At 46.1% G+C, this 23,701-nt stretch overlaps 1 protein-coding gene across 2 annotated transcripts in view; it reads right to left on the minus strand.

The window, feature by feature from the left end:
• Positions 1-10,009: 10,009 nt before the first annotated feature.
• Positions 10,010-23,701, minus strand: part of HTRA3 (HtrA serine peptidase 3) — a 33,109-nt gene continuing 19,417 nt past the window's right edge. Inside the window, exons 5-9 of one of the 2 annotated variants that reach the window (XM_035113591.2) lie at positions 22,704-22,736; positions 20,660-20,774; positions 18,145-18,193; positions 11,788-11,883; positions 10,010-11,257 (exon numbers count right to left, since the gene is read on the minus strand). In XM_035113591.2, coding sequence (XP_034969482.2) covers positions 11,092-11,257; positions 11,788-11,883; positions 18,145-18,193; positions 20,660-20,774; positions 22,704-22,736 — 459 coding nt within the window. In that variant the 3' untranslated portion in view covers positions 10,010-11,091. The remainder of the gene's footprint in view (positions 11,258-11,787; positions 11,884-18,144; positions 18,194-20,659; positions 20,775-22,703; positions 22,737-23,701) is intronic. The other variant, XM_060279055.1, reaches the window with a different exon arrangement.

Here is a 23,701-nt window from a genome sequence, read left to right on the forward strand (position 1 = left end):
TATCATATTCTCCCACTATTGTCCTCACTCTCCTGATGCCTATCCAGGCTGAGGCAACAGAGACTCTTACTTGAGAGTAAGGAAGAGACATTTTTTGAAGCGAAGAAGACTTCCAGACAGGAATTGGTGATGAATCACAGTACTGTAGCTGCTAGGCTCAAGATTGATGCAGGAAATGTGAGGCTGGCTAGGCTAGAAGCGGTGATCCAACCTCTTCATCAGCATCCAAACTTTTAATTTGTACACCTCCTTGCTATATTACTATACACAAGGCAGTTTGCAAGCTGAAGAAACTACAAAATATACAGCAAAGACCATACATCATATGACAACCCAATCCCATGCAAATAAGACACAATAAAAGATATGACTTGAAATAAACAACTTGTATCAAATAAAATAATCAATAACCTTAGAATATTATAATACACGAAATATCAGCAAATAATAATTAAAGGAGGCAAGGAGTTCAGTTTTGCATGCAAACTGCAAAATGGTCCCAACGGGTTGGCACTCCCACCTGCTGAGCATTTAAAGGAAGGTCAATGTGTGCTTACTCACGAGACCCGCGTGCCTTGTGATATGGCTGAGTGTGCAAATGCTCGCTGCATTGGGGAAGATGCATCTATCCCCAATGACGGCAGCCAGGCTGTGCCCTTCCCTTTTCTGGTTCCTCGGCCCCCAGCATTGGCCTGACAGCCTCCCTGGAGTCTGATGCTGTGCTCCTTTCCCCAGGAGAGAGTCCTGCATCCTCAGCCAAGGCAGCCATCTCCTTGGAAGGGGAATTACCAGGCCTCCTCCAGTCTGTTGCCCAGTCTTAGCCCGCCCTGCAATGCCACCCTTCTGTTCCTCCTCTTCTGCCAGCCTGCCAGCACCTCGGGACTCACTGACACCAGCAAAATGATTTGGGTGTCCTGTTCTTGGGCCAACAATATGCAATCCAACTCAGAGGCAGAGGACACCACAGCTGGGGAACCATTGTCCTCCACTTCTGGACCATCCTTGCCCACCTCCTGAAGATCAGAGGACATCCCTCTTTACCACCTCTAGGAGCCAGTGGATGCAAAACAGAACCACAGCCCTTTGAATAACAAACAGCTCTTCAGAGGGACCAGGCCTAACAGGAGGTATCAGGCTGACGGGCTTTCACAAAACTGCAGAGAGTTGTTGCCAGCGAGGGAGCTCTCCAGGGTTCTCTGTAATCTTTCACTTGGCCTAGACTGAACTTCTGGACTTATCTTATTTGGTTACTGTTATGTACTGAGCTGAATCCTAGAACAATAGGATTCAGAATCAGCGGGAGCTACCCAATCCAACTCCAGGTGGAAGTGAATCCGCAACCTGATTGGCCTGCTGGAGCAGCCAATCAGGCGGCTGGCAGAAGTGAATCTGCTACCTGATTGGCCTGTAGGAGCAGCCAATCAGGCTGCAGGCAGAAGTCAATCCACAATATAATTGGCCCACAGGTGTAGCCCTGAAGTAGCCAATCACGCAAGGCCCATTGTGTAAATAATGTATATAAGCAGATGGTTTTGGGAAAAGAGCCATTCGTCTTCTCTTCTTCTCCTTGATGAATATGAGCTGAATAAAGAGCATGAAATTCACTCTCGACTCCGAGTATATTTCACTGGCGACAAAGGTGGGATCCTGCTGAGCTGACCGCCACCACGCACTGCACCGCAGCACCGCCACCTGCTGCACCGCTGCATCGCACCGTGCATCCAGGCTTCAGCTCCAGGACCCAAGGAACCCAGAATGGCAACCGACAGCAGCTTCTTGCCATTCAAACCAGCATCAGGAGACTGGGAAGGGTACGCCGCCCGTTTCAACTTCCTCCTGCAAGCGAAAGAAGTCACCAACAATGCCATGAAGAGGGCGACATTCTTCAGCGTCTGTGGAGAGGAGACGTTTGAAATCGCCCGGGCTCTCCTTGCACCTAGAGATGTCGCTACCGTCTCTTACAAAACAATAATGGAACGGCTGAAGGAGCACTTTTCACCACAGCCCTCGGTGGTAGCTTGCCGAAATGCCTTCTACGCAAAGCGGCAAGCCCCGGGGGAAACCATAACTGGGTTTGTGACCTCCCTCCGCCAAGCCGCCCGGTTATGCAACTTCTCAGAGTTGGAGAACATGCTTCGTGACCGCCTCGTCGGTGGCCTGAGGGACGAGATGTTGCAACGACGCCTCTACGCCAAAAAAGACCTCACGTTCCAGATTGCTCTGGAGGAAGCCCTGGCAACCGAAGCCGCCGAGAGGTCAACGCAAGAGGCACGACCGGCCCCGCCATCCCAACCGAGGGTCTACCATGAAGACCTCACCGACGAATCCGAATCTGACAGGGAGGAAGTACACCGAGTACAGCGGCGCACTCAAGCAGCACACACACCACAGCAGCCTCGACGAGAAGGAGGGAACTGTGCAAGCTGCGGGGAGAACCACGAGAGGAGGACCTGTCGTTTCCGCAACGCAGAGTGCAGGCAGTGCAGAAAATTGGGACACATCGCCCGGGTGTGTCGGGCTCGACTCACCCGTCGACAAGCATCAGATGACCGACCCAGGAGCCCCAGGTCACACGGCACCATGCACCAAGGCAACTCGACGGAGATCACGGACTACCAGGTATTCCAGTTGCCCCATCCCAGCACAGAGAAAATTTATATAGAGGTACAGATAGAGGGAGCCCCATGCCGCATGGAGCTGGACACGGGTTCAACTCTATCCATAATCTCGGCCCGAACATTAAGGGAACTGTGCCCTAATGGGGGTCCCAAACTAAGGCCGGCCCCATTTACCCTCCGGGACTTTCAGAAACGTAAGGTCCCTACAATGGGGGTGGGGACCTTCAGGGTGCAATATCGAGGGCGAAAGCAACAATTGGACTTGCTGGTAGTTAAGGGCCCCTACGTTAGCTTACTGGGACTGGCATGGTTTGGACCTCTGGGGCTAGCCGTTACCGGGGTGAACCGCACTAGCTTACAAGTGGACGTGGACGCCATATGCAAAGAGTTTCCAGGGGTTTTCGATGGGGCATTGGGACGATATACAGGACCCCCCATTGCCCTACAGCTAGACCCCGCTGCACAAGGCCCGCCGGGTCCCGTTCGCCCTGAAACCCCGCATAGACGAGGAATTGGACCGGCTCGTGGAGCAAGGAGTGCTGGAGCCGGTGCCCAACGCCCCCTGGGAAACTCCAATTGTCACACCCGTCAAGCCTAACGGTTCGGTCCGCATCTGTGCAGACTACAAATGCACCATAAACAAGGCTCTCACGGCCCATGCATACCCAGTGCCAGTGGTCAGCCATGTCCTCGCCACCCTGGCTGGGTCAAAAATCTTTGGCAAACTGGACTTGGCCCAAGCGTATCAACAGTTGCCTGTGGACGAAGCCACAGCAGAGGCTCAGACGATTGTGACGCACAGAGGGGCATTCAGAGTAAAGCGGCTGCAATTTGGCGTTAGCGTGGCACCAGGCATATTCCAGAATCTAATGGACTCTCTCCTTAAAGGGATTCCTGGCGTCACCCCCTTCTTCGATGATGTACTGATCGCCGGGCCCACACCAGAGGAATTTGAGGACCGCCTCCGCTCCGTCCTGCACCGTTTCCAGACAGCGGGCCTCAAGGTGAAGCGGGAAAAGTGTTTACTGGGAGTGCCGCAGGTGGACTTTCTGGGATTTAAGGTGGACGCAGAAGGGGTCCATCCAACCGGTGACAAGGTACGGGCCATTTGTGAGGCCCCAGCGCCCAAGAGCAAGCCCGAACTTCAGTCATTCTTGGGACTATTGAACTTTTACCATGCCTTCCTTCCCCATAAGGCAGCGGTAGCGGAGCCCCTACACAGACTCCTAGATAAAAGGGCCCCTTGGGTGTGGGGCCAGCGACAAAGGGCCGCATTCCAGGCAGTCAAGGACTTGCTCGTCTCAAACTCGGTCTTGGCACACTTCGACGAGAGGCTGCCAGTGGTGCTGGCATGCGACGCCTCTCCCTATGGCATCGGCGCTGTCCTGGGACACCAACTCCCGGATGGAAGAGAGGTGCCGGTGGCATACTTCTCCCAGACGCTTGCTGCAGCCGAACGAAACTACTCACAGATTGACAAGGAGGGTCTGGCAATCGTGAAGGGCGTAAAAAAATTCCATGATTTCTTGTACGGGCGGCCCTTTACCATAGTGACTGACCACAAGCCGTTGCTTGGCCTGTTTGCCCCCGAGAAGCAGACCCCCCAAGTGTTGTCTCCACGTGTCCTCAGGTGGTCAATTTTCCTTGCCGGCTACCAGTATGCACTAATCCACCGCCCTGGGAAGGCGATGGGCCACGCAGACGCACTCAGCAGGCTACCACTACCAGAAACAGGCCCCGACCCAGCGCCTGCGCAAGAGGTTATGACCCTGGAGCTGCTTCCCGACCGACCAATTCAGGCACAAGAAGTTGCGCACCATTCCACAAAAGATAGGGTCATCTCCCGGGTCCTGGACTGGGTGTGGCGAGGATGGCCCAGCAACAGCCCCGGGCCAGAATTCGCTGGCTACACAAACCGCAAACATGAACTGTCGGCCCACAAGGGGTGCCTGTTATGGGGAAGCAGGGTTGTTGTTCCCCAGCCCCTCCGCAAAAGGGTCCTCACAGCCCTACACGAGACACACCCAGGGGTAGTGAGGATGAAGGCCCTTGCCAGGAGTTATGTGTGGTGGCCGGGGATTGACAGAGAGATAGAGGCCTGGGTCCAACACTGCCAGACCTGCCAAGAATCCCGCCTGGATCCCCCAAGGGCCCCAGTCCAGCCCTGGGAGTCCGCCCGACATCCATGGTCACGCTTGCACGTGGACTTCGCTGGCCCCTTCCAGGGAAAAACATTCTTCATAGTGGTGGATTCCTACACCAAATGGCTGGAGGTCGCACTGGTACCGTCCACTTCTACGGCGGCAGCCATCCGGGTACTACGTAAGCTGTTTGCAACCCACGGGCTCCCTGACACCCTCGTCTCGGACAATGGAACCGCATTCACGTCAGAGGAGTTCCAGACCTTCACAGCGCAGAACGCCATCCGCCACATCCGCTCAGCACCATTCCACCCTGCCACCAATGGCCAAGCGGAGCGCATGGTGCGGACCACCAAGGACAGCCTCCGCCGCATAACACAAGGGGACTGGGAATACCGCCTTGCCGCATTTCTTCTAGCACAGCACAGCACCCCAAGCACAACGACGGGCCGGAGCCCAGCTGAACTACTCATGGGCCGGCGCCTTGCAACTAGACTGGACCGACTTCACCCCGACAGAGCTCAGGATGAGGTAGTGGTGGGGAAAGGCAGGAACCCCCGGACATTTGTGGCCCAGGACCCAGTGTATGCAAAGAATTTTGGGGCAGGCCCAGCATGGGTACCCGCCACAGTCACCAAGGTGACCGGTCCCGTGTCGTACGAGGTACTAACGGAAGGGGGGCAATGTTGGCGCCGCCACTGCGACCAGCTACGGCGACGATTCCCAGGAGGAACCCGGGAGGAGAGCGGGACAGAGGGGTCCCAAGGGGACAGCAGGGCAGTGAGGCCTGTAGAGCGAGAGGGGTGGGCAGGGGAAGCAGAAGCAGTAGGCACAGAGGGGCGCCCCGAGGCTGGAAGGACACCGGAACCAGAGTCACAACCTAGTGGTTCAGTGGCGCCAGACCAGACAGCCCCGGCACAGCCAGCAGCCTCGGAACACGAGCCAGAACCAGAACCCCTGACCAAGGAACACCCCAGGCCACAACGCACACGGAGGCGGCCAGCAGACCTTGGGGACTACGAATGCAACTTCCCGGGCAGGACTGGAACTTAGAGGGGAGGGGTGTTATGTACTGAGCTGAATCCTAGAACAATAGGATTCAGAATCAGCGGGAGCTACCCAATCCAACTCCAGGTGGAAGTGAATCCGCAACCTGATTGGCCTGCTGGAGCAGCCAATCAGGCGGCTGGCAGAAGTGAATCTGCTACCTGATTGGCCTGTAGGAGCAGCCAATCAGGCTGCAGGCAGAAGTCAATCCACAATATAATTGGCCCACAGGTGTAGCCCTGAAGTAGCCAATCACGCAAGGCCCATTGTGTAAATAATGTATATAAGCAGATGGTTTTGGGAAAAGAGCCATTCGTCTTCTCTTCTTCTCCTTGATGAATATGAGCTGAATAAAGAGCATGAAATTCACTCTCGACTCCGAGTATATTTCAGTTACTGTTCTTCAAGACCTAGCCACTCTGCTGAACCAGTGACTTCCCTGTACTCTATACCTGACCACCACAACCCATGGGACCCGTAACTCAAGAGAAGACAGGGAACAGGACCAAGAACTGGCACCATTGGTGAAACTGGACCTGCATCACAAGAGGGTCCATGACCCAGAAGCAGCACTTGCACAAGAGTCCCCTTTTTGTGATGAACTGAGCACAACCCACTTTGTGCCAGAATCCTGGGTAAATATTGCACTTGTTTCAGTAGTCAAAATAGTGTCTAGCACAGGCATGCCCAAACTTCGGCCCTCCAGATGTTTTGGACTACAATTCCCACCATCCCTGACCACTGGTCCTGTTAGCTAGGGATCATGAGAGTTGTAGGCCAAAACATCTGGAGGGCCGCAGGTTGGGCATGCCTGGTCTAGCAGGTTGTGCAGAACCGGTTAAACTGAAAGAAAACCACTCTTGGTTGATAACCCAATCTATAGGATCCTTTGTATTGCACTCATTCTTACGGAACAACTGCCTCTCTTATGCATACATGAGGTCTCACAAATTTCTATGTTAACTTTTAGAAGATTCATATCAAGTTTCCACTCAATTTTTCTCATTAACTATGCTGGGACTCCGATCAAATTCTGAGTAATGTGATGGGCTTGTGATACCTCTTTCTGGGAATAACAGAATAAGCTGGCTAATGAAGCTCGCATGCTTTCATTCTCTTGACCTAAACTTGACCGAAGCAACTTACTGCTGACAGTTTTTCCTCAGACAAAGCCCAGACTTGGTGATAAGCCTTTTTTTTTTGTCTTTGACACAGACACAGAAAGAGTAACCGGGTGCTTACTTTGTTGTTTATTTTAGATCAATTGAACATCTTGCTTTAAACAAGGACTCAAGTACTTAACTGTCCAAAAGTAAGGCTTCAAAATGAGTTGTAAGAAAAGAAGGTGGAGGGAAACCATTTATTATTGTTATACTATATTTATACGGCTGCCCAATAAAATGTGTGTGCTAACTAGCTTACAATAGCAATATCAGAACATAACTTAAAAGCTCCAAGAGCTCCTTATTTGGTTAGCAAGTTTACCTGAAACACTTTTCAGACGTTTTTTCGGGGTAACAAAGAATTCATCTCTTTTTCATGTCATCTGTCAAGATATTTGTAGGATCACCATTAGTGGAAAGGCGATACATTCAAAATTAGCTGGGCAGATATCAGTAGCAAATGCGAAGGGTTCTGCAGAGGAAAGACTGTGGGTTTAAGGAACCAAGTGGCAGGATTTCAGAGGTTTCAAATCTGTAATGGGCAACAAACCGAACATGCGCAAATCATGCGATACTGTGGCATAAAGCAACACTTCTGTTTCTAAAAAGAAGGTTGCCCAATTGTAGCTGTTGTTCTCCCAATGTTTACTCTCCTGTCCTGTATTTGAAAGTGAGGCCCTAGTCATTTGGCCGCTGGGGCAATCAAGATGCATGGACCATAGTACAGTACATGCCCAGAGCAAGATTTAAAGGAGCCTTTCGTTTCAGATCAGTAAGGAGAGCAAATATAATGCACGAAATTGTACCAGAGATAAATATGTGGGGCCACAGATAAGTATTTGCTAAAGACTATCCATTATGGTACAGGCAACCAGCGGCAGAGCAAGCTGATTGGGCGCCTGGGGCGGCGCACGCGCCCTGCGCCCAGGGGCATAGCCACCTGGCCGTGGGGCAGGGCAAGCCAGGGCAGGACGCTCCGCAGGGCCTGCGAGGAGTCTGCCTGCCTCCTCCCACTCAGCCCTACAGCTGTGGACCGTGGACTGTTTGGGGCAGTACGGAGCCTGCGGGTGCTCAAGCCACCATGTCACTCCCAGGAGAGACATGTGTCTCAGGTGTACTGCAGGCCCCACGGTGAGTGCCGCCCGGCATTTTGTCACACACACACACCCAGTGGGGACACCTGGGGCAGGTCGCACCTACCGTACCCCCCTTCCTCTGCCCCTGCAGGCAACTCCCCACTCGCATTCCTGGCCATCAGACGCATTGGCAGGACACGTTAGTCTGCCCTGCCCCACCCCTTGTGATGCTGAAAACGGTGCACGTGTACCACTTTTTGTGGTAAATTGTGATAAATCCTACAGCAGCTGTGTTTTCGGGCACAATTCAAAGTGCTGGCTATGATCTATAAAGCCCTACATGGCTTAGGTCCAAGCTAGCTGAGATCTTCAGAGGAGGCCCTTCAGTCCCGCCACCCACACTGGCCTGCTTGGTGGGGACGCGGGAGAGGGCCTTTTGGGTGGTGTCTGCTTCAAGTTTGCACCTCCCTCCCATGAGAAACCAAACTGGATCCCTCCTTGCTGTCCTTCCTCGGCCAGGTGGACTTTCCTGTTGCAACAGGCTTTGGGGAACTCACTGCTTTTTAATGAAAATGCTGGTCCCCTGCTGTTCTTATTGTAATTAATTGTATGGTTTTAAGGTTTTATAGATGTTGTTGTTGTTGTTGTTGTTGTTTAGTCGTTTAGTCATGTCCGACTCTTCGTGACCCCATGGACCATAGCACTCCAGGCACTCCTGTCTTCCACTGCCTCCCACAGTTTGGTCAAATTCATGTTCGTAGCTTCGAGAACACTGTCCAACCATCTCGTCCTCTGTCGTCCCCTTCTCCTTGTGCCCTCCATCTTTCCAAACATCAGGGTCTTTTCCAGGGAGTCTTCTCTTCTCATGAGGTGGCCAAAGTATTGGAGCCTCAGCTTCACGATCTGTCCTTCCAGTGAGCACTCCGGGCTGATTTCCTAGTGAGAAAAGGGGAAAGCATAGCTTTCCTCACCCCCACCTACTGTACCAATTAGTACAACTCCAAGGCTTAAATTAAATCATATATTGAGCACTCAGGGCTGATTTCCTTCAGAATGGATAGGTTTGATCTTCTTGCAGTCCATGGGACTCTCAAGAGTCTCCTCCAGCACCATAATTCAAAATTTATAGATGTATATAGTTCTAATTCTATCAATGTTAAATTGTTTTTAATGATTGTTTTTTTCCTGTGTTTTTAAGCGGTTCTTATTTTTATCAGGAAGCCGCCTTGAGTTATGTCAGGGGGAAAGGTGGAGTATAATAATAAAGATTAAAAATAAATAAATAAGCAACCTGATTCTATGCTGAGGTGTGTACCAAGCTCAGGAGGAATGGGGAGTGCTGCCACTAACCCCCAGCATCTGTTAAGGCTGCTGCCTCCCCTTGAGAGTGGTTCAGCCAGTCTGTGCACACAAATGGAGGATCCCTCTAGCACAGGGGTCACCAAACTTACCGCGCTTCGGACCGGTGCCTGTAGCGCCGACCGCGCGGTGGGCTGGAGGGCGGGGGAGCACGCGGGAGCACGCACCCATACGCGTGTGCACTTGCTATTTTCGGCGCACTTCCAGGTCGCAGGAGCACCAGAAATAGCTTGTGCGCATGCGCACGGGCCTCCTCCGACCCAGAGGTGCGCCGGAAATGACGCTTGCGCATGTGTGGAAGCCATTTCTGGTGCTCTTGCAACCCAGAAGTGGGTAGCCTAGCCACACCGGTAAGAGCGGGCGGCAGGGGGCACCGCGGGCCGGATAAAAGAGTCCTTTGGGCCGTAGTTTGGGGATGCCTGCTCTAGTACTTTGTGGCCTCCAGCCTTCTGGCAGGCTGACCAGCAGTTTCGTGCATTAGATGGAGGATGTGACAAGGTCCTTTCCACTTACCGTAGTTCCCACTCAGTAGAGCCTAAATAATTACTAGTAAAATTAATCTCTTCCTCTCTTTGGGGGTTGGATTGAGTGCATCCCTTCTGGCTCTACAATTCTATTAGTTATTACTACTTCTACTACTACTACTATTTATTAAGTCTGTATACTACCCTTCGTCCACAGATCACAGGGCAGTTCATGACATAAAAGTACAAGATGAGAACACAAAATAAGAAAATAAGATCCAAAACCAAAAACAAACCAATAACATCCCTTTCCACAAACACATTTAGAAAGACAGAGACTAGCCAAAGGCGTGGTTAAGGAGAAACATTTTTGCTGGTGCCTAAAATTCTATGGTTCTATTATTTTTCTTGGGAAAACAGAACATTTTACTGCGCAACAGACACTTAGTGAACAGTAGCGACAGATGTGCACCCTTGTTTTCACCCTTCCCTCTAGTGAATCCAGAACAGAGATACTATATAGAATTATTTATTAATTTGTTGAATAAATATCCTGCCCTTCGTCCCAAAGGACACCGGCTCCAGCTAGCATTACAAGTCCTATACTCCTCTTTGGCAATGGCTTAAGCTCAAACGTGAGTGATATAGCCCTTGTTGTCCTAGTATAGCACTTCTATTGAGGGCTCAGGTGGGTTGTTGTATAGTGCTTCTTTTCATAGCAATAGTACTAGGAAATAATAGCTAAACAGAATTAAGAGAAAACTTTTCAGTTGTGTAAACTTTAATCTTTGTACAGTAGAACATACAGTACTTGTCATAAGTATATAATTTGTACAATAATGCTTTCTTAATGCAATGAAAAAAAATCATTTATAAAACCCTGAAAAATTGTGCAGTTTCTCAAAGTTTTAGCTTTGTTTTGCACATTGTTTTGCTTTTATATCAGGCAATAATTCTATAAGAATCATTTTTTCTACATTTCACTGCTTCCATATACAACAGTCGTACACTATATGAAATTCAATATGCAGAACTACCAAAAGGAACTTGTCTTGAAGTCGTGAGGTTGTTGACTGTCAGGTACAGCCCTGGCTCAGGCAGTTATGTCAATCCACCTTGTCATCAGTCAACACAAGGTGCTATTACTAACATTGTAAAGGAGGTATCTGATGTTCCAGAATAAATGAGTTTAATTGTGTTGCAATGATCTTCCTCAGTTTGTTTTACATAAGCACTTCAGGTTCTATGTTAAACAACAAGTCATCGTTTCCCCTTCTAACTTCAAGTAGTAGAGGTGATTCATTCATTACTGCATCTTGCAGGTCAGCAGAAGTCTCCAATGGACGCCCATTCACCTTAACAATGATATCTCCATCCTTAATCCCACCTCTGTGATGTCAAAAGAGAAACAGTTATAAGATAAAGCCCATCCTTTTAAAAAACAAAACAAAACCACAAACAGATTTATTTATTAAAACATTTTGATCTCCCCTAAACGCTCCCAAAGCAGCTTACAATGAATTATTATTATTATTATTATTATTATTATTATTATTATTATTATTATTTTCTAACCCACCCTTCAGCCTAAGGTCCCAGGGTGGATTACAGCATTAAAAACAATATTAGAACAAAAAACAGAACAAAAAAACAAAAATAAGCACAGATGTTACAGACTTCTCCTACGTGATTTGAAATCTAATACAGCTGAGACTTTAAGAATAATACTTAAAAATGAAATACCACTGGATTGTACAACTCCTGAAAAAGAAAGTAGGGCTCTCATTACAAGTTTTTTTAGATGGTTAAAAAATAAAAATCAGTCAACACAAGTTGAACCTTGAATCTAATCGTGCCTCTGAGTTTATGCTGGATTTAGCATGTTTTAAGCAACTGCTTCTGGACTGTGACCAATATACCTATGAGATGGAGAATTTGGAACAACTTCATGCACATAAATTCCACTACTGACATCTGGAAAATCTGGATCATCAAGCTTAAGTTCTTCCACTAGTCTAAAAAAAAGAAAAGCACAAATATTACCAACATTGAATCATTGTATTACTATTGCTGCTGCTGCTACTTTCACTGCATTTTTCTCCCCTTACCTATTTTATTTTTTCTTCTGAAAAGCAGCTTTTGAAGAATTCAGAATTTCTACCTCCATGAATTAATATTTTAGAAACAACTTTGCAGTATTGTGTTAAATGGAAGTTAGCAGTGCAAGTGAAACTTGTAATACACAGGCTATTTATGTGGCCTCTTGGTGAGAGGCAAGGTGGATGAGTAGTTTTTTTCCCTGAAAAACGGTTGTAACATTTGGCTTCCGGGAACAGATGCAGTACCCCAGAGGGAGGGAAACCTATACAGGAAGGGGCAGGTGGGCTCTGCTGCACAGCTTCTCTGGTTCTTTGGAAGGAAGGGTTGAGAAAAGTTGACTGGGTGTCTGAAATTTTAGGAGCACTATTTCTTCTCAAAGTGGGAAAGGATGAGGATGAGCCCACCTCTCCCCACTCCCATCCATCTCTGGATATTTTGGGTTGTATCCAACAAAGCTGCCCCATTAGTGCAAGAACTTCCAGCTGAGCAATGGGACTTTCTCTCCTCTAGTGCTTAAACCGGCGTCAGAGGGTTGGGGAAAACTCTCTAAGCAGATATGGGGGCTGGGGAAGCACGCATGGGGAGAGGAGAGGGAGAGGAAGTCCTGGAGTGCAGGCAGAGAAGTTTGACGGGCCAACTTTGTTGACTATAAACCTCTGGGTACAGGTAGGTAGCCGTGTTGGTCTGAGTCGAAGTAAAATAAAAAATTCCTTTAGTAGCACCTTAAAGACCAACTAAGTTTTTATTTTGGTATGAGCTTTCGTGTGCATGCACACTTCTTCAGATACACTTGAAACAGAAGTGTCAGACCCTATATATATATATAGAGGGTGGTGGGGGTGGGTGGGAATGGGAGATGGGCTGATGGGAGTGGTAAACCTGTAGATGGCTAACGACTGCTGATGACTGCAATTAGTCCTGGGGGGGGGGGAGCAAGGACTGAGACGCTAAAGAAAGCTAGATCATGCATAATGAGATAAGAATCCGATGTCTTTATTCATCCCAGGTGGCTCCATGGTTTTAAGCTTGGTAATGAGTTCCAATTCAGCAACTTCTCTTTCCAGTCTGTTCCTTAAATTTTTCTGTAATAAAACAGCTGCTTTGAGATCTTGTATAGATCTTGTATATTTCTCTGTCTTCTGGTTCCTGATGTCAGATTTATGTCCATTTATCCTTTGGCGTAGGGTTTGGCCTGTTTGTCCAATATAGAGAGCTGAAGGGCACTGTTGGCATTTGATGGCATACACAATGTTAGAAGATGAGCGATTAAATAGTCCTGAGATGGTATGTTGGATGTTGTTGGGGCCAGTAATGATGTTGTCCGGGTGTATGTGGCAGCAAAGTTGGCACACGAAAGCTCATACCAAAATAAAAACTTAGTTGGTCTTTAAGGTGCTACTGAAGGAATTTTTTTTTATTTTATAAACCTCTGGGGTTCAGGAAAGTGAGCCTTTTTCTGCTGCCATGTGCAGCATCAACTGAGGTTTGTGTGCAGAGAGGGAAAGCTACTTCAGCATTAAGAAGAGACTGCCTAGATGTCTAAGCCATCCTTCGGAGAATGTATTTTTCACTCTGCCCACCCAACTAGACATAAACAAGGAACGGGGGCCCTTTCTTGCTGCCTGGTAGAGGAAGGGCAGTGAGGCGAGAGGACTGCAGAGAAATCAGGGTGGCACCCAGAGGTCACCTTGCCAGGGACCCCGCAGACTTGGCAGTCCTGCTGGCTGGCATTCCTTTTTGGAGTCTGCTGAAAACAAGCTGTTTCTCATCAGCTGCTGGGCCTTGAGGGGCTTGTGAAGAGCCTAGGAGTCTCAGGGAACTGGGGAACAACATCCTAACAGGGTGTTCAGGGCGTTCCAAGCATCTGCAGTAGACAAAGGATTCTGCTGCTGCCAATACCACCCTGCAGCTGCATAGGAACTGGCCAATTTTGTTTAATTTTTTTAAAAAATGTGTTCTGCTTCTCTCAGCAGCCCAAAGTTATCCCCAAAGCCTCAACAGCTCAATGGAAGATCACAGCTTCTTTGTGGAGGAATCGCTGCAAGCCCCTCTTATCAGAGTACACAGCTCACACGTACAGTGGAACCTCGGTTTATGAACACCTCGGTTTATGAATTTTCGGTTTACGAACGCCGCAGACCCATCTGGAACGGATTAATCCACTTTCCATTACTTTCAATGGGAAAGTTCGCTTCAGTTTATGAACGCTTCAGTTTATGAACAGACTTCCGGAACCAATTGTGTTCATAAACCGAGGTACCACTGTAATCTTGCCTGAGAAACTATTTCCACAAATAAACTGGCTGTTGGGTCAGCTGAACCCATTCTCTGTTCGAATGTGTTGTCTACAGTCACCTGTGGGGAGTGTCTCCCAACAGTTTCTTATATTTTATTTTACAAAATGCAGTTGCAGAGACTGTGATCTAAAATGGAATATAAGCCTACAGTTCTTTTCAGCCAAAACCCCACTCCCCTCCCAGCTGCTTCTGCCCTGAGACAAGCAGCTTTTGGGGTGTGTACTATTGTTTTGTTTTTAATCAGGAAAACGTGAGTGGTCAAGGATTAAGAAGTCCCTTATCCTCTGTGCTTATCTTCCACTTTAGGTGGCACCCTTAATTTTGTAAAAGGAAAAATACCGGGGACAAACTACATGTCATGTGAACTTTGGTCCTTAGTCATTATAAACTCAAGAGTGTCTCTAATAAAACATAAAGTCACAGCCTAGCTACACACACCCATGCACACTTGTAAGAGGCATCCAGATGCATAAGCCGCCTTCTGCAGACACTATGGATGTGAATCCACACCCTTGTTCAAGGTTATTGTTTGTGGTAGTGGTAAAGTGCTTTGCCTCAAGCGAGCTTCTCCTCCTCTTCCAGACTGAGATAGGAGGCGGCAGCTGCTGCTGCTGCTGCAGACTGTAGGATTTGATCCATGAGAGGCAGTCAAGTACAACATTCCTTGAAATGCTAGAGAAGACATGCGAGGGAATGTTTGGTCCAGCCAGTCAAAACTTCCTGTTCCTCCTGGCTGGAGCATCCTTCCTTTTGCATGTGATAGAAGGTGGGCATGACCTAACCTGTCCAGGTAACAAAGGGACAAGTTACGCAGCACACCTCCCTCTTTTTGACTTCCTTCTTCGTTTGACCAGCTTTTAGCTAGGACTGCTTTCCTAGCTCTCAGCTAGCAGAAGCACTGGGATTGTTCCCCCATATGGAGTAGATCCACATGCACATATTTGTAACTAAATACTTTTATTAACTTTGAATAAGATTGTGGCGTCTTTATTCTTTTAAGAGGGATTCAAGGGAACTTGCCAGGAACGTACAATTCAATCTGAAGACAGACTGAATTGTATAATAGTGAGAGGCTCACACGAGCCTGCAACCAGCTATCTGCTGTGCATGTAAAAAGGGGAATGTAACTCTGCTAAGTAAAGGAACTTGCTAGTGCAAGTTAGGGAGGATATTAATAAACAATATATCCTCTCCTGTCACCCTGAACATTAGGGTGGGTCATAAAAAACTTTTTTTTGGAAAATGTTTCCTCCCTTGATCTTATATCAGGTGTATGGTATAAACATAGTCAAATTTCAAATTTGGGACAAATTGGTTAATATTTGGACCCTGCTCCTACAGATTGAAATTTTGCCTCACTACGAGTGATGAAAACATAGGAATTTGACTCATTTATTCTCAGTATGTTAAATTGTGAACTAATAAAACATAAATTTTAGATTTTATGTAGAGCAATAATAGTTGCATACTATTATTTTCTGCAATATTTATTTATTTAAGATAAAACATGTTGATAATTTACATGAAAAACCAATGGTTTTGAACAAATTATATGGAACAATTAAGTAAACGGTGTACTAAACAAGTAAACATAAACATTAAACAATAAAACACCACTCATATTATGTGTTGCATCAAAACATCACATTATACTTAATTACTTAGGTATAAATTGTACTAAATGCTTGCATTTTGTGTAATTAATAAAATTATGCCTGATGCAATATTATACATTGTACATGTACACCATATTCTATTATGCTAAAAATATGCTTTTATGCCTTACACTAAAAGCCTATTTTGGTACAAAGTCCTTATTTGTCTCTTGTTTTGGGAATTTAGAGCGATTGTTCATTGTTGTTTTGATGGTAGCATCACATCTTTTCTCTCCAATAACTATCCTAGATGCTTTAGTAACCTCCTTCACTGCACATTCAACCATTTGCGAATGGCACTTGAATTTTGGAATTGTTAATGGAGTGGTCACAATATTTAACAGTTCATTGTTGGTCATGTTCCTGATTATTGGTGGCTCATATGTGTCAGTTTTCCACCATTTTATCATTTGTTCTATACAGCTGGCAGATACGACAGGCACTAGTGAGCCACCTGCTATGGCTGCATGGGCCAATTCTGAGCAGCTGTAAGTCACTGCTGAATTCTCCAGAGATGAGTGCAGATGTAACTTGCCACAAATACTTTTTATCAGTAGATAGATTTTTCCAAACTACTTATGGCATTTCTGGGATTGAATCTGATCGTGCAAAACATTTATATTCAACAAATGGCAAATCGGTGACACTGGGCAGTAATTTCCCAATATGCCCTGAAAAGGTGTTAACCCCAGATGTGCGTCCATCTAGTTCAATGATGAGATGTTGTAGAGGCAATTCATTGGCAGGAAGGAGGCAAATATTCCATTGCAATGGCCGGCCAATGTCTATTTCAATAAGATGGTTAATTCCTCCCGGGGCACCTATGTTTGTGTTTGTCCCATCACAAGCAACTGCTGCAAGTCGACTCACACATTTCTCTGAGAAATGAGATAAGAGAATTTGCAATAGATTTCACCTTGCTATCAACCGGTGTAACATGACCACCAATGTAATTTCCATCAGGCAATGAAACAATTGAAATATGCTCCTCTGTTAAATTTTATTAATTACACGAAATGTAAGCATTTAATACAATTTATACCTAAGTAATTAAGTATAATGTGATGTTTTGATGCAACACATAATATGAGTGGTGTTTTATTGTTTAATGTTTATGTTTACTTGTTTAGTACACCGTTTGCTTAATTGTTCCATATAATTTGTTCAAAACCATTGGTTTTTCATGTAAATTATCAACATGTTTTATCTTAAATAAATAAATATTGCAGAAAATAATAGTATGCAACTATTATTGCTCTACATAAAATCTAAAATTTATGTTTTATTAGTTCACAATTTAACATACTGAGAATAAATGAGTCAAATTCCTATGTTTTCATCACTCGTAGTGAGGCAAAATTTCAATCTGTAGGAGCAGGGTCCAAATATTAACCGATTTGTCCCAAATTTGAAATTTGACTATGTTTATACCATACGCCTGATAAAAGATCAAGGGAGGAAACATTTTCAAAAAAAAGTTTTTTATGACCCACCCTACTGAACATTCCCACACAGACGTTCCCCACTGCTCGCCAAAATGAGCAGTTAGGCAGGTGAGACGAACAGCTGCTGCCCATGCTTGCTCTTCTCTCTCCCAAGAAGCTGTGGCACCTCTTTACCACCTTCATCACTTGCACCCTCAGGTGTACAGGAGATGAGCTTTACATGTCCTGGACAGAAGTGAGGATTAGACCTGTGGTCCAATCTCTGTGGTCCAATCCCCACTGCTGCCAGCATCTTCCAGTACCAGGTACTGCTGCTACTCACTCACCTCTCCTGAGTGTCTACTTGGGGTGTCAGTTAGTGGCACAACACAACAGCAGGCTTTCCTATTGTGGGCAGTAGCTGCAAAAGAGAGGCTATCGACGCCAGCAGGGGTGCAGTGCTACTGAGGGAGGGAGGGAGGGAGGGAAGCTGCCCAGATGCTCCTCTTCCTACACAGCAGGTCAGGGGGTAGCACCAATGGGCCTTCCTGGGGCATTATGGCATTGGTCTTCGCCTGAAAATGCTGACCCCAGGTGCCAGCAATGCTTCTTTTTGATGTGAATGAGAATGCTCATCTGGTCCACCAGTTGTTACACATGATTCGCAGCCCCTGGCGACAACTGGATTTGGGCCCAGGGTTACAATTCTGCACATGGGAGACTGGCTTCTTTTAACTGGAATTATATACATGAATGCAGCTCTGGGTGTTCTGTAGTTCAGCACACCAAGAGAGACTTACACAGGCGTTATTGTCAGCATCCTTATTCCAATAAACCTTTTTTTCATATCTGGAATAAAAAGGAAAGCCTAATTAGCTTTTTTTCAAACGTTCCAAAGTAACATCAAACACTACAGAATTACATAAAAACTCTACATGGCATATAAAATAGCCAAGTCCTTAAGTTTGTGCCATAGGCCATCTCTTTAAGACAATTGGGTTTCTCAGCAGCATACTGTAAATTTTATTTATTTTTTAAAGTATTTCTATGTCGTTGTATAATAAAATAAGAGAACAGGGTACAACGTCAAAACGTAAAACCAATGCAGATAATCATTAAAATGCCTAGCTAATTAAAAAAAGTTAAAAAGGAAACAGCTGGCCCGCCCTGTCAGCATAAAAAGTCTTCAGATAAATGGGTTGGCCCAGCTCAATTGCCAGCCCTCCCAGGGCTCAGGTGTGCTACATAATGGGGCTGAGAAAGAGATCCAGGGCTGGCACCCCCCCCCTCAGGCAGCATCTTAAGGGCCCTGCACCTCTCTTCCCTAGCCGTAAGGGAAGGAGGGCAGAGAAGTCCACTTTTGTGTGTGTGTATGTGTGTGGCAGCACAAACCAATCTCTACAGGCAGCAGTTCAAGCCAATTCATAACATCAGGTTGTTAGGAAAGCTTACGGAAAGGCCAGACAATCTGCCAAGTTTCTAAACTATGTGGCAGCTTCCTATTTTTAGACCTTACGACTTACAAAGTTTATATACATGATCTATTTCGCCTAAGGTAAAACCTGTCTCCAAAGTGCTTTCTTGAAAGGGCAAGCAGTTGTATATTTGCAGCAGTTCTCAAACCTTTATTTCTCTGTATGACTTCAAAGCAAGAAAGGTGCCCTTTCCCCAATGCAAGGCGATGACTGACAGTGAGGCTTTGTTTAAACTTTGTTTTAAAACTTTGTTTTAAAAACAGCCCTGCAAATTAGGCGTGGACCAGGAAACCTGTGACATGGCGGAGCAGGCTTTATACTGAGAAAGGGGCCTCCTGTTCCCTGGTGCCAATGCCATTTGGGGGACCCACAGCTCTGTTTAAAGGGAGACTGAAATGGGCAGGGAGAAATGGGCAGGACTCTGCAAGCGTGGCAATCAGTCCCTAGTGCATAATGTTGCTCCTAATTACTTCCTGTGTTGCTTCTAGAGTAAGCAGCAACAGGCTTTTAATCTATGAGTAAGTAGGAAAGAGAAAATTATGGACTCATGTTTCTGAAAGCCCCCCTCTGAAACAGTTAAAGCAGCAAGGATCAAAGATGGAGCAGGATAATTAATAGAGGATCTTTTTGTGGTTTTCCAGTTGTGAAGTGTTAGGAGTCCAGAAAGGGATTTTTCTTAGCGATTTTTCATGCCCTTTTCCTGCAACAGCAGGGACTTCTATTATTAGTGGAGAATTACTCTGGTGGTGTGTGCTTCAAATAATGATCTAACCAACCCTGCTTCCACTCTCATAACTACAGCTGGATGAGGAAATGTATGTGCAAATAGATATTCTGTGACTGTTCCTCCACTGATCCAACAGCTGGGGCCACGTGGAAGGGACAATGGATGCTGAGGTGGGTGGGTGGAGGGTTATAACCATCTGTGCATTGTATTTTATATTTTATAATTATTAAAACGTGCCCCAGATAGGGACCATAATTACTTTAGCAGCTGGAGGTTGAGTTTTTCCAGAGTTGGTGGAAATAATATCAGAAATTACGTAACCATTAAAAATGCTTCCATTATGTTTAATGCCACACTTTGTATCTAATTCATACCCACAGGCAGATATTGAAATAGGAGTAATAACAATTCCAAGAGCAATTAATACTGACATCTTTACTAGCCTCGACACACAGTTCTAGCACTTCATTGTCAATCCAATGTGAGAACTGAATCGATTCAGTTCAGCGGCAGCAACACAGGAAAAGCTGGCGCAACAGCTTATTGCGCCGTGTCTGTTCTGTGGATAAGCAGCCCCCAGTGCCTTCTGTCTGGTAGCCTGGAGGAGTACTTGCTACTAAAATCGTGTGAAGAAATGAAAGCCGGGGGGGGGGGTGTGTGGAAAGGAAGGAAATTAAGGCAGCCAGCTAGCTAGGACAGAATGCCCTAAGCTGCACTAGTCATGTACTAGTCAATTTCACACATGGGAAAAGGCTCAACACAGAAGGAGGAAAAGTGAAGCCTGAAAGGGGAAGGGGAAGGTCCAGTGGGGCAGAAACAGGATACGAACCACTAGTGAGAAAGGAAGGGGACCCATCTTCTTTCTCTTCACAGATCAGAGGCTGAAGAGGGGAAGTAGCAGCACTCGTGGTCCCTAAATAGTGATGGTGCTCAGATGGACTACCAGACCATTTTAATGTCATTTGAGCTGCCAAACAGTTCTGCCAACAGATGATACAGCCATAACATAAAAGCATATTTATATCAAATAGCACATTTGTTGCTCTGCCCATTTTTGCCTCTGAAAAGGTCCCCCCCCCCCCGCTCTGGTTTAAAATTGCTTTCAAATTTTACCTTTACTTTCTTTGTCAGAATTCTCCGAGAGGAATCGAGCAATGCGATCGGAAGGAATAGCAAAGGAAATTCCTGCAGCAACCTTTAATGTATTGATGCCTATCACTTCTCCATCCTGTTGAAGTAAGATACAAACACATTTCATTTGTTATTTTAAAAGCTTTTGCCTTTAAAAAGAAGTGTATTCCTAACAGGCAGCTTGTGCTTTTATCACAATAGTAAATTAATGATAACCAGCGCTTTTTTCTGACACGGTACTCACTGCCACAGAGTACAACCCGCTTGGTCTACCAAGATAGAATTATAGAGTTGGAAGGGACCCTGAGGGTCATCTAGCACAACCCCCTGGAATGCAGGAATCTTTTGTCCAACCCACAATCCTGAGATGAAGAGTCTCATGCTCTACCCAGAGGTGTAGGAAGGTCAGGTGGCACCCGGTGCGGAAAATTTCTTGTCATCCCCCGCCCACACCCACACCCACACATTGATTTTTTTTTTTTGGCCTGCAAAAATGGTATTACATTATTTCATATTTTCTTACAAAGGAATAATAAAAAAACTTTTATTTATATCCCACCCTCCCCGGCCAAGTCGGGCTCAGGGCGGCTAACATCAAATACATAACATTGGTTTAAAATCAAACAATAATTAAATTACCTCCTAAAAACGTGTCAAAATCAAATTAAAGTCTAATTATATGGCTTTCCGCAGGGTTAGGGTTGGGAACAGTAAGTGCTCCACTGAATTGAAATTTCAGCCTTCACAACATAGGAAAATGGCCAAGCAAACAGCTATTTTCATGGAGGAGGGTCAAGATATTAACTGATATGTATTACATTTCATATATATATAATCCCTACTGTATATATAATCCCTATATATAATACATATATAATCCCTATATATAATACATATAATATATATATATATAATACATATATAATCCCTACTGTAGTAAGATAAGACCTTTGGAGCAGGCATTTTACAAAAAGTTTTTATGAACCGCCCTAGTAGGGCATGAATTGTTCCTTGATAATTTGTCACCCCCCTCCATGATGGAACCTGGGTCGGACCACCCCCAACTTCCTACGCCCCTGGCTCTACCGGCTGAGCTATTAATGCTGGCACTTCATTTTTAAACAAACAAACAAAAAAAGCTCTGATTGTATTATTATATACCCTTGGATTTTTGCAACTGTCATGTGTCGCCATGACTTGTGATGCTGGACTGAGTTTTTGGCTTCTGCATTCAGCTCTATCGAACTGCCTTGCCCAGTGGACCAGTGGGCTGGGCTTCCACGGCACTTTTGGATGTCACAAAGCAGACCCAGGGCACCTCCCACAGCTCAGTGGTGGAGCACAGGCTTTGCATGCCCAGGGTCTCGTGTTCGGTCCCTGGTATCTCTGGTTAAGGAATCCTGCAGAGCAGGGCTGGAAAAGACCTTTCTCTGCTTGAGAGCTTGGAATGCCACTGCCATTCACAATAGTCTTGAAAGACTGTGGGAATTAGGTTAAATTAGAAGAGGAAACAAGGCTGGGTATCTTCAATGCGTTGATAGACCTGTCCTTCTCACACCCGTATTTTCATGGCATATGAAAGAAAAGTAAAAATAGAGGTCCATGGTTCTGATTTTGTGACATTTGAAAACATCTGCTTTCTATTATTATTATTATTATTATTATTATTATTATTATTATTATTATTATTATTATTACATGCATGTCCTGCCTTTCTTCCAAGGAGTTCAAGGTGGTGTACATAGTTCTCCTCCCTCCGTTTTATCCTCGCAACAACCCCGTGAGGTACGTTAGGCTGAGAGACCAACTCATGGCCCAAAATAACCCACTGAACTTCACAGTCAAGTGGGACTAGAACCCTGGTCTCCCAGGTCTTAGTCCAGCCATGACACAACTCCTACTTTATTGGACAAACTGAGACTATCAAGTTGGCAATTTGGGTAACTGTCCCTTTAAAATAAAAAAATTCAGTCCGATAAATGAAAACAAGTGCTTATCAAGCTCTTTTAAAGTAATCCGTCCTTACCAAGTTTACCAGAGGTCCTCCTGAGTTTCCATACTGCAAAACAATATCAGAAAACATGGTGGCTACTTTTGGAAAGTGAACGTCATATTTCAATGAAGCATACTTTATCAAGCAGCAATTCTGTATTTTCTGCCCCACAAAAGCTGCTGTGTGCACTTTAGACTAATTTTCTTCACAGGGGGGTCAATTCAGTGCTGATAATGCAGCGGTTTGACTTCACCACTGGAGGTGCACTCCATTGTCTCTCGAGACAGGCAAATGCCAGCAACCATATGCATGCACCATATGCAGAGATAAAGACACACGTTCGTTCCCTTGCACAAGTTGCATGTTTCATTAAGATGGCAGTTCGCCTAAAATTACTAGGATAGCTAGGCAAACACAAATGCGCTGTCTGCATCTACATCTCTGTAAGGCATCTCTGCTTTTTGCCTCACTGGACATAGACATGCCTGATGTGGGCAGACACGGAGTTGCCCTCCCCCTCCCATCTTTCTCAGAGCTTGCACTTGCCCGGCCTGTCATGCATGGGCTGTGTGAGGCACTGGAAAGACCAGGTGGTGCACAGCATGACAGGAGTTGGTTGCCTTCCACTTCCCAGGAACCTTATGGCTGGAGACCCCACCACATCCTAGATGAGGGAATGGCAGCTGAGCCCAACAGGGATGGTCAGGCAGTAGAGAAATGGAGCAACCAGAGAAAATGAAGGTTCTCAAGCCATCAGTATAGCCAAAAAGATCCCCCACCTCTGCACTACAGGGTCACAGCTTGATCTAAGATAGGTCGCAGCAGCAGCGCTACCACCACACAAATAAGTGGTAAATATTAAGTTATGGGATCGCCAAGTGCATTTTTGGGGTTAAAGGTGGGCCCCAGGTCTGAAAAGGTTAATGGCTGTTGGTCTACAGCACCCCTCTCAGGGGCTCTGACTGAGTCTGAGATGCCACACTGCTGCTGGGAGTGGTTAGGGTTAAGGTAGCCCTGCGGATCAGGGAATA

This window comes from Zootoca vivipara, chromosome 9 (assembly GCF_963506605.1).
Source record: "Zootoca vivipara chromosome 9, rZooViv1.1, whole genome shotgun sequence".
Classification (NCBI taxonomy): domain Eukaryota; kingdom Metazoa; phylum Chordata; class Lepidosauria; order Squamata; family Lacertidae; genus Zootoca; species Zootoca vivipara.